Source organism: Cetorhinus maximus, chromosome 23 (genome assembly GCF_964194155.1).
Source record: "Cetorhinus maximus chromosome 23, sCetMax3.hap1.1, whole genome shotgun sequence".
In the NCBI taxonomy this organism is placed as follows: Eukaryota; Metazoa; Chordata; class Chondrichthyes; order Lamniformes; family Cetorhinidae; genus Cetorhinus; species Cetorhinus maximus.
In genome coordinates this window covers 50,292,988-50,304,954 of record NC_135901.1, presented here as the reverse complement: position 1 = coordinate 50,304,954, position 11,967 = coordinate 50,292,988, and the positions used below count along the sequence as shown (strand labels likewise).

The 11,967-nt window shown below is 45.6% G+C and overlaps 1 protein-coding gene across 1 annotated transcript in view; it reads left to right on the top strand.

Annotated features, from left to right (window-relative positions):
• The first annotated feature begins 361 nt into the window (after positions 1 to 361).
• Positions 362 to 11,967, top strand: part of LOC144698029 (uncharacterized) — a 45,854-nt gene continuing 34,248 nt past the window's right edge. The window contains exon 1 of the mRNA XM_078569968.1: positions 362 to 1,080. Coding sequence (XP_078426094.1) covers positions 362 to 1,080 — 719 coding nt within the window. The remainder of the gene's footprint in view (positions 1,081 to 11,967) is intronic.

The window sequence follows — 11,967 nt, the reverse complement described above, 5'->3', positions numbered from 1 at the left end:
TCGGAAGGAGAGGATTTACAGAGGGGGATCTTCAAACCAAACATCACTTCAAGATCTGACAGTCACTCGATTCAGCAGAACCTGAATATCATCAGTCTTTGAATGTGGAGGGAGAAATGTTTGTCAGTTCTGTCTGTGGGAAAAGATTTCAAACATCAGTGTGACTGGAAAAGCACCAAGACACACACACACCCGAATGAGAGTGTTCCAGTGAACTGACTGTGGAAAGAGCTTCAACCAGTTACACAGCCTGAAAAAACATCACACCTTTCACAGTGGGGAGAAACTGTACACGTGTTCTTTGTGTGGACTAGGCTTCAACTGATCATCGAACAGAGAGAGACACAGGGACACCTGGACCATGGAGAAACCGTGGAAATGTGGTGATTGTGGGAAGGGATTCAATCGTCCATCTGAACTGGAAATCCATCAACGCAGTCACACTGGGGAGAGGCCGTTCACCTGCTCCGAGTGTGGGAAGGGATTCACTCAGTTATCCACCCTGCTGAATCACCAGCGAATTCACACTGGGGAGAGACCATTCTCCTGCTCCGAGTGTGGGAAGGGATTCATTCAGTCATCAAACCTGTTGAAATACCAGCAAGTTCACAGTGGAGAGAGACCATTTACCTGCACGGTGTGTGGGAAAGGATTCACTGCATCCTCTGACCTGCTGACGCACCAGCGAATTCACACTGGGGAGAGGCCGTTCACCTGCTCCGAGTGTGGGAAGAAATTCACTCAGTCATCCAACCTGCTGAAACACCAGCGAATTCACACTGGAGAGAGACCATTCACCTGCTCCGAGTGTGGGAAGAAATTCACTCAGTCATCCAACCTGCTGAGACACCAGCGAATTCACACTGGAGAGAGGCCATTCACCTGCTCCGAGTGTGGGAAGAAATTTACTCGGTCATCCTATCTGCTGACACACCAGCGAATTCACACTTGGGAGAGGCCATTCACCTGCTCCAAGTGTGGGAAGGGATTCATTCAGCTATCCCACCTGCTAAGACACCAGCGAGTTCACACTGGGGAGAGACCATTCACCTGCTCCCAGTGTGGGAAGGGATTCACTCAGTTATCCACCCTGCTGAAACACCAGCGAATTCACAAAAGGAGAGGCCATTCCGCTGTACTTCCTGTGTAAAGAGATTCAGCCTTCATTCCACCTCAGTGTACGCCAGTGAATTCACATTGGAGAGAAAGTGTTCACCTGCTCCGAGTGTGGAAAGGGGTTCACTCATTTATCCAACCTGTTGACACACTAGCGAGTTCACACTGGGGAGATGCTGTTCACCTTCTCCGAATGTGGGTAGGGATTCACTTGGTCATCCCACCTGCTCAGACAGCAATGAGTTCACAAGTGACAGCAGGGGTTGGATTCTGTTGTTATTGCTGCTGTTAATCACATCCAGAACTGAACCATGTTCATTCTGACAGTTTTGGTTTGTTTCTATTGATGTTAACAATCCCTGTAACTGGGCTGAAGTTTAATATCTTGATGTCTGTTCAATAAATCAGTTTTGTTTCAAACTCTCAGAATGTCGAGTCCTTGATTTCTCCAGGATAAGAGGAGACTGATTAATGTCCTGTTCCCAACTGCTCCATTTTTGGATCTTGTCTCCTTTCTAACCCTAGATTTTTTCAGTTCTCAGACCTTTGGTTACTCTCATGTATAAGTTCCAGCTCCCCACACCTCCCAGAGAGCCTTGGGATCCAGGGAAGTATCAGTGTTAAAAACAGAAAATGCTGGAACTAACCAATACTTTTCCAAATGCCAATTGATTTTCTCCTGGATCATTGGCTCCAGCTTTTCCCCAACATTGATGTGAAGCTGATCGTCCTGGAATTGCTGTGTTTTTGAACAGGGGTGTAACATTTACAATCTGTCAGTCCTTTGACACCACCACTATATAAGGAGGATTGGAAGATTGTGACCAGAGCCTCCACAGGATGCTGTCTCTGACAGTGCAGCAGTCCCTCAATGTCACCCTGGGGTGTCAGCCTAGATAATGTGCTCAGGTTTATTAATATTTCCTCTTGTTATTGATGTGGGTCATTAAGAAACAATGGACTCTTATGATGTCATCCAGTCCCAGTGCGATGATGTCATCCAGTCCCAGTGCGATGATGTCATGAAGACTATTAAATACCAGCGGAGCCTTAGTGGTGAAAACAGTTTTCGAGATGGCAGCAAGTCCATTACTGATAGATCAGCAAATGGAATTAATGGGAAAGAAAGTGAGGCAGCTCATGAACATTAGGAATAGTGTTGTAAATTATGAAGATGAGAAACATGTACAGTATATGTCCCATCTCTCGACACTCTGCCCCATCTCCCGATGCTCTGCCCCATCTCCCGACACTCTGCCCCCGTCTCCCGAGCAGCCTGTCTCTACCTCTGCTGAACCCACACAGGATGCACCATGTTGAAACCAGAGGAAAGGACTGGGTGAGAAATTGTAAATCACCAAGGGTGTGCACATGGGGGTTTGACAAAATATTAAGTTTCCTGTTTTTAACAATGAAACTTAAAACGCATTGATTGGAACCACTTCCAGCTCTTGTCCATTCTGACATCCCGTGGGCCAGCTCACCCTCTCACTGGGTTCATGCTGAATGTCAATCCAGGCTGGGAGCCATTGGGTGGATGTGCAATGGGTGGATGAGTGGCTGAAGGAATGTTCAGTTCACAGGGAGGGGATTGGGTGAGGGAGATTGGTGCTGGTGGTGGGAAGTGTTCATTCTGAAGGAGTCCCACCTGAAACAGTGACCACTAACTTATCACTTTCTAATGGTGATTGACCTGCGGTGTATTTCCCCAGATTTGTTCTGTGCAGTATTTCAATGTTTATGTATTTTTTATCTTTGCGAAAACATGTTCTTGTTCTGACACTGAAATCCAGCGGATTTTAACTCTTGTTAAGTTCAATCTCCATCGAGTGCACAGGAGGACTCAACTGGTCCAAACTTTTTCTGGTATCAATAAACAAAAATCCTACAAGATGTTTATTTGGGGATTTGTTTTTCTCTGAGACGGTCAAACTATGACCCAAAGTTCAGATTTGGGCTTTGAGCCCGGGCTATGGGGCCCACATACATGGAGCACCATTACCGGATGTCCTTCATCCCCGATTTTAATCACCCCATCATTGGTGCCCGGGCCTTCAGCTGCCTGGACCCTGAGCTGTGGAATTTCCACCCTAAACCTCTCCACCTTTCTCATTCACTTTCCCCCTTTCAGACACTCCTTATAACTGACCTCCTTGACCAAGCAGTTGGTCATCTGACCTAATACGTCCTTATGCCCCTGTGAAACTTCTTGGGACAATTAGAAGCTCGATATAAATATAATTTGTTGCACTTGTTGATGTAATTCAGTCAGACCTGATCACTTATTGAGTCTGTATGAATGTAACTCAGATAGACACAGCTTGTGTCATAGTTCAGTGAGACCTGATCACTTACTGAATGAGTCTGTATCAATGTAACTCGTATAGACACAGCTTGTGTCATAGTTCATTGAGATCTGATCCCTTAATGAGTGAGTGAGTCTGTATCAATGTAACACGTATAGACACAGCTTGTGTCATAGTTCAGTGAGATCTGATCACTCACTGAGTGAGAAAGTCTGTATCAATGTAACTCGTATAGACACAGCTTGTGTCATAGTTCAGTGAGATCTGATCCCTTAATGAGTGAGTGAGTCTGTATTAATGTAACTCAGATAGACACAGCTTGTGTCATGGTTCAGTGAGATCTGATCACTCACTGAGTGAGAGAGTCTGTATCAATGTAACTCAGATAGACACAGCTTGTTGGAACAGACCTGGGGAGAAAGAGGCTCTGAATTAATCACTGGATTTTCTGTTCTCCACAGTTGGGAAAAAGGTGATTCTTTCCAAACATCCAAATGACAAATGAAGTCATTAAAGATGATTTGTTGTTTTGAGCTGAATTATTTGGTAGAATTAGAGTGAAGGAGTGGGATTGACCCACAGGCTGAGTCACCACTTTAAGGACAGGAAGAGAGAGAATCTGGAGAGGGGAAAAGAATTAGTGAATTAGTAGGTGACTGGGCACTGAATCTGGAACAATGAGCAGAGAGGGGGAGGAGTGTGTGGGACAGGGATTTATAGATTTGGGGGAATGAAAGGAGAACGAATATTCCATAGAAACTAGAATTGTCTGTTCTGAGTTTCTAACCGGTACTGACAGTGTTGACTTTTGTAAACTGTGTTTACAGGGGATTAGAGGGAGAGGATTTTCAGATGGGGAAACTCAAACCAAAAATCTCAATAAGATCTTATAGAATCACTGAATGCATACATGACCAGCCTTTGAGTATGGAAGGAGAAATGTTTGTCTGTTCTGCCTGTGGGGAAGATTCACATCACAATTTGACTGAAAACTCACGAACACACAGATACCCGAGTCAGAACATATGTCAGGGTCAAACCTGACATCACTTCTGCAAAAAGTCTGGTTTAGTCTCAGACAGTTGCCAGGGAGAGGAATGGAGTTGGTATCTAGGGATTGAAAACAATGGCTTCGGTCTTCCCAATATTTAATTGGAGGAAATTTCTGCACATCCACCATTGAATATCAGACAAACAGTCTGATAATTTAATAAAAGTGGAGAAGTGGAGAGAGGTGGTGGTGAGGTAGAGCTGGGCACTGTCAGTGTACATGTGATAACTGACACTGTGTTTTCAGATGATGTCGCTGTGGGGAGAATGTTGATGAGAAATAAGAGGATGCCAAGGCTGGATCCTTTGGGGACACCAGAGACAACTGTGGGAGTGGGAAGGGAAGACATTACAAGTGATTCACTGACGATGGTTAGAAAGAGAAGAATGGAACCAGGAGGGAGCAGCCCCACCCAGCTAGATGACAGTGGAGAGGTGTTGGAGCAGAATGGTGTGGTCAACCTTGTCAAAGGCTGCAGACACATCGAGAAGGATGAGAAGGGATAGTTTGCCTTTGTCTCAGTCACATAGGATGTCACTATTGGCTTTGATCAGAGCTGTTTCAGTACAGTGGCAGGGGCAGAAACCTGATTGGAGGGATTCAGACAGGGAGTTCTGGGAAAGATGGGCACGGATTTGGGAGGTGTGAACATGTTTGAGGAGTTTGGAGAGGCAAGGAAGGTTGGAGATGGGACAGCAGTTTGCAAGGACAAAGCCAAAGGTTTGTTTATTGACGAGGGCTTGATGATGTCAGATTTGAAGGAGAGAGGGACAGTAACTGAAGAGAGAGAACCATTAACAATCTCAGTGGACATGGGGAAGTTGGGTGACCAGCAGTTTAGTGGGAATAGGGTCAATGGAGCAGGAGGTGGGTCTCATGGACAAGATGAGCACCGAGGTGGCATGAGAGGAAATGGGAGCGAAACTAAAGAAAGATGTGGGTTCAGGGCTCAGACAAGGGGGAACTTTAGAGACAGTTTGTCCCGGTGGGTTAGTGGAACGGAGGGAAGCAGCAGAGGCAGCTGATCGGATTGTTTCAATCTTAGTGACAAAGAAGCTCCATGAGCTCCACGCACTTGTTGTTGGAGGTGAGGATGGAGGAGACAGGGGGAGAGGGAGAGCCCTTCAAAAGGAACTAATTTGTATGTTTAACACGGAGCTGATTTATTTGACTTTATTCAGAATATTAACAGCTATAACTGGGTTGGAGTTTATTAACATTAGTAGAAAAAGACCCCAATCAACATGGTTCAGTCCAGGACGTGATCAACAGCAAAATCCATTCACTGTTGTCACTTGTGAATTCGCTGGTGTCTCAGCAGGTGGGATAACTGAGTAAATCCCTTCCCACACTCGGGGCAGGTGAACGGTCTCTCCCCAGTGTGAACTCACTGGTGTGTCAACAGGTTGGGTAACTGAGTGAATCCCTTCCCACACACGGGGCAGGTGAATGGTCTCTCTCCGCTGTGAACTCGCTGGTGTACTGTGAGTTGAGATGACCACCTGAACCCAGTCCCGCATTGAGAACACCTGAATGCTTTTATAGCACTTCCCGCAGTCTGAGCATTTGAATGGTCTCTCCCCAGTGTAAATTCGCTGGTGTTTCAGCAGGTTAGTTGACTGAGTGAATCCCTTCCCACACACTGAGCAGACGAATGGTCTCTCCCCAGTGTGAACTTGCTGGTGTGCCAGCAGGTCAGATGTCGGAGTGAATCCTTTCCCACACGTGGAGCAGGTGAACGGTCTCTCCACAGTGTGAAGTCACTCATGTTTCAGCAAGTTGAATAGCTGAGTGAATCCCTTCCCACACATGGAGCAGGTAAATGGTTTCTCCCCAGTGTGAACTTGCTGGTGTGTCAGCAGATGGGATGAATAAGTGAATCCTTTCCCACACATGGAGCAGGTGAATGGTCTCTCTCCGGTGTGACTGTGCCGATGAGTTTCCAGTTCAGACGGGTAATTGAATCCCTTCCCACAGTCCCCGCATTTCCATGGTTTCTCCCAATTCTCACTGCATTTATGTTTTGACAGAGTAGATGATTGACTGAAGCCTCGTCCACACACAGAACACGTGTACGGTTTCTCCCCACTGTGAACGGTGATTTTTCCTTCCATGTTCAAAATCCGATGATATTCGGGTTATGATAAATTGGGCGACTCCGTCAGATCCTGATGTGATGTTTGGTTTCAGTTTCCTGACTGCAAATCCTCCCCTTCTAACACCCTGTGGAATTGATTTAAAACAGAAAAAAGGGAGTGAGAGAGAACCCACAAAAACACAAAGGCAGGTTGTGAAATTGAGCTGAATGAATCTGGGAATTTGTGGGGCCGGCACGAGGAAAAAGTGACCATGAAAACTGCTGGATTGTCATAAAAACCCAACTGGTTCACTAATGTCCTTCAGGGAAGGGAACCTGCCACCCGGTCTGGGCCTACACAAGACTCTGGGGTCAATAATAAAACAAGTGTTAGGGGCAGCAGGAGACCACATGGCCCTTCAAGTCTGCTCCATCATTCAATACGATTGTGGCTTCTCTTGGGCTTCAACTACACTTTCCCGCCCACTCCCCATATCCCTCGACTCCCAGAGAGACCAAAAATCTCCCCATCTCAGCCTGAAATATATTCAATGATGGAGCATCCACAACTTGCTGGGCTGGAGAATTCTATGTGACAGAAGAAGAAAAGGAGAGAGAGAGAAAGTCAGAGAGAGGAGTGGGAGAGGCAGGGGGTGAGGACAGGGCTTTTCATAGGCCTACAAATAAACCAGAACTTTGACAGAATCTCCCAAACCTTCAACCTCTACGCCCGAGAAGGACCAGGGTAGCAGGTGTTTGTGAACACCATCACCTCCAAGTTCCCCTCCAAGTCACACACCGTCCTGACTTGTCTGACATCCAGTACTGGATGAACAGAAATTTCCTCCATTTAAATATTTGGAAGATTGAAGCCATTGTCTTCAGTCCTCACTGCAAAATCTACTCCCTAGACAGCGACTCCATCCCTCTCCCTGACAACTGTCTGAGACTGAACCAGACTGTTCACAATCATGGTGAAATATTTCACCCCAAGATGAGCTTCCAACCACATATCCACATCATCACCAAGACCGCCTATTTCCACCTCAGTAACATCGCCCGACTCCACCCCTTATTTTTAAATTCCTGTATGGCTGCTCCCTGTTGCTGAAATCTCCTCCAGCATCACAACACTTGAAGATATCTGTGCTCCTCTAATTTGGCATACTGAGTGTTCCTGATTTCTATTGTTCCACATTCGTGCACATTCTGTCACTTTCCAAGGCTCCAAGCTCTGGAATTCACTCCCTAAACCCCTCCCATTCTCTACCTCATTTTCCTCCTTTAAGATACTCCGTAAAACCCACTTCTTTGACCAAACGCTTGGTCACCTGCCCTAATATCTCCTCATGTGGCTCAGTGTCAAACCTTGCTTTGTAACATTTCTGTGAAATGCCTTGGAACATTGTCTTACATTAAAAGTGCGATATAAATACAAATTTTTGTTGTTGATTTTGGACAGAAATCACTGGTCCTTCATCATCACTGGGTGAATAACCTGTAACTCCTTACCTAACAGCATTGTGGGAGCACCTTCACCACACGGACTGCAGCGGTTCAAGAAGGTCAAACATCATCTTCTCCACAGGCAACTGGGGACTGGCAATATTTGCTGGTATCTGTGGAGAGGGAAACAGAGTAAACATTTCAGGATTTGCAGAATGATTTACTGGGAGTAAAAATGCTGCAGAATTTGATGATCAATATAAGCTCAGAAGTGGAATAGAAATGGACTATAGCGCAGGAAAAACAATTCCTGACTATGAAAGATACTGTGGGAAGATAAAGCTGGGAAGCCAGCAGCACATGGTCAGGGGATGGGCAGCAGTGGAAATCTCATTGAGACACAGTCAGCAGAAGTAACAATAAAATACTAACATAACTCAAATAGATCCATTATTAGAGACAGAGGAAGGTGGACTATGGTAGAGAGGTGATCAGGGAGGGCAGAGGTGAAACAGAGCAATGGATGGACATGGATTCAGATCCTCAGTAAAGGAGCCGCACCAGTCCCTGAGACTTGGAACCTCTCACCGAAAACAGAGCACAGCACTAAAAGCTCTAAATTGTGGATGGATGGTGAAAAATACTCACCTCTGAAAGAATATCACCATTTTCAAAGTTAAACTCTCCTGCTGGAGCCTGCAGCTGAAAAGATAGCAGAAGCACTGGAGTCAGAGAAAAATCTCCCAGTTGAGGAAATACCCAGGGAGTGGGATGATGTCACCGTGTAATTGTCGATGTGTGATGATGTCACAGTGTAATTGTCGATGTGTGATGATGTCACAGACACAGAACATCTGGGTCTGTGCAAACCAGTGATCACCACATATTACGAAGGATGTAACGGTCCTTCAGAGGGGGCAGAGGAGATTTATCAGAATGGGTCGAGGGATGAGGGATTTTAATTGTAAGATTAAATTCAAGAAACTGAGGTTGTTCTCCTCGGAGTTAAGGAGCTTGAGGGGAGATTTGATAGAGGTGTACTGGATTATGAAAGGTAGTTAAATTAAAGCTGTTTCCATTAGCTGATTATGAAAGGATTAAGGGACAGAGATTTAAGATTTTAGGTAAGATCCACAATGTGAGGAAGAGATTTTTTTACCCAGTAACTGAAAATGACCTCAATGTTTACATTCAAAAGCTGGTGCTATTCAGGTCCTGGTGAATCAAGAGACTTTCAGATTTTGTCGTAATGTTTGGTTTCAGTTTCTCATCTCCCTCAAGTATCCCTTGAGTTCCTCCTCTTCTAACATCCTGTAAATGCAATTCAAAAAATCCATCACGGTCAATCCAGGATTGAAATTCAGAAAGAACATACGTTTCTATTGGTTTGAGTTTGCTGTGTCTAAATCCTCCCCTTCTGACCCCCTGTAAAAGGAGTTTCCAAAATCCCTCCCTGTCAGTCCAGGATAGAATTGCGCAACATTCTCTTCTCCTGCTACCTGCACCAGGATGACCGCGCATGCGCCATGCTGCACATTGCCCTCTATAAAGATGGCGGCCGTTACCCCGGGCCTGGCGAAGGGAGAAATCCAGAATTTTTCGGCCCGTTCTCTGCAAACACAAGACCGGTACCTTGTTATTTGGGGTCTGCGGCCTGCACTGTCTCTTTATGAAGCCTCCCTGCCCACACCGCTGGCTCCATTCCTCCTCACACACCCACTAACTCTGTTAGTTTGCTCCACTCGACATTCTCTAATCCGCTCTGAGCAGCTTCAGTCACAGACCAGCACTGCGCATGCTCATGGTCCGACCGCAATGCGCATGCCCCACCTCTATCACATGCGTATGGTGCTGCTGTTGTGAAGATAGGGCACATTCTGCCCCGCAGCGAATGCTGGGTGGTCGCTCTGCCATTGAAAGATCACGTTGCAGAACAAAAACCTCTGTCCTGTAATCAGAATACGATGGGTGCAATAGGGGCAAGACATAAAATTGTTGAATCAATGATACAGCGGCCAAATTGCTCCAGGGTCCACCGCAATTCTCGCCTGGATGCAGAACAAACCCAGACAGTTAGATCTGAACTCAGTGTCGTCTCAGCAGAAGGGGTGAGCTAGTAACATTTCCCCCCTTACATGGAACATTTACACCATGTCTTGCCAGCATCTCTGCTCTGATTGTGGATCAAATCTTTTGAACTTTTAAAGTTGGAGTGTTAACGTGTGGGCAAACTGAATAAAGCCCTTTGCACAAGTGAAGTATCTGAATGGTCTCCCACCACCAAGACTGGGTTGCTGTGTCAGTAAATGGGATGAGAGTGAATCCCTTTCCAATTTTAACTGGTGAACAATCTGTTTACAGTGTGAGTTTACCTACACATTTTCAGCTCAGACATGGGTTTCGAAATCGACTGGTAATGGGTTCCACATTCTTAGCACCACATAAGAAAAAGGAACAGGAGTAGGCCATTCGGCCCCTCAAGCCTACTCCGCCATTTAATAAGATCATGGCTAACCTGATAGTCACCTGAAATCTGTATCCCACCTATCATTGATAACCTATCATCCCCTTGCTTCCCAAGGATATATCGACCTCTGCCTTAATAATATTCAATGACTTTGCTTCCACAGCCTTTTCAGGAACAGAGTTCCAAAGTTTCACGACCCTCTGAGAGAAAAAAAATCGCCTCATCTCCATTTCAAATGGGTGACCCCTTGTTTTTAAACAGCGATTCCGAGTTCTAGATTCTCTCACAAGAGGTAACATCCTCTCCAAATGCGCCCTGTCAAGTACCCTGAGGATTTTTCTGTTTCACTGATCAGGTAAAGTAAAGCAAAATACTGCAGATGCTGGTTATCTGAAATAAAAACTGAAAATGCTGGAATTCTCAGCAGATCTGGTAGTGACTGTGGAGAGAGAGACACGGTTTTCATTTCAGGTCTGTAACCTTTCATCAGAACTGCACTGCATCTAAAATGTTAATCATGCCTCTCAATCCAAAGATGCTGCCAGTTGTAGTAAGGGAACTCAAGAAGGAAATGAAAATCCCCTTTGAGGAATGGAATCCAATGCGAATGAAGGGTGAACTGCCCGACTGACCAGAGACAGTCAAGGCACCTTTCCCTTCTTTAAGACGCTGGAACAGTGACTCTAATGTTAACAGTGAAATTAACTGATTTGAGACATTGAAAGGATTCTCGTTACTGCACATCAGGAATTCAAAACTAATATCGGCTTCGGGACAATCAGAATGCTTGGTATCAGACAAGACAATGAAAGGCTCGAAGGGAGATGGCACCGGTTGTAGGGGAGCTGGTTCCCGGTGACATGGATGTGTCTACAGTGGGTGGGATCAGACTGTTTCCATGTATCCACAATGAATGTCCCACCCTTTATTTTGGAAGAGTAAAACTGATAGAGCGCAACAACAATCTGGGTAGTGGCAATCTGAAGATTAGACTCACTGACACCCCGGTTGGGATACCTTGTCAGTTAGGTTTGTGTAAGTGTCTGTGGCGCAATTGGTCAGCGTGTTTGCCTGTTAACTGAAAGGTTGGTTATTCAAAACCACCCGGGGGGGTGAAGATTTTTACTGTTTTTCCCCCTCATCACCAATCATTGCCACACAGTTCCGGGTTGTCATTGGGTATTTGGGCTGCAAGATATCCCCAAACGGTGGCAGGTCTTTTGTTGTCCAGTGAGCTCCCACAAAAACAGCTTCTTTTTAAAATTACTTTTTCTGTCAAATACAATGAGAAAAGATTTGGACCCATTATGTACCTTCATCTAACCCATTAGAAATCCATGAAATTGTTGGATTCAAACAAACCCATCAATTATTCTCTCTTCCTCAGCTCCACAGTGAGTGAGACAGGGAAAAGCAGCAAAGCAGCAATATTCCGGCCCCGCACTCTCCCATCGCCCGCTACTAGCAGAAAGCGGCGACTGCACCGTCAGTCAGCGGGTTACTA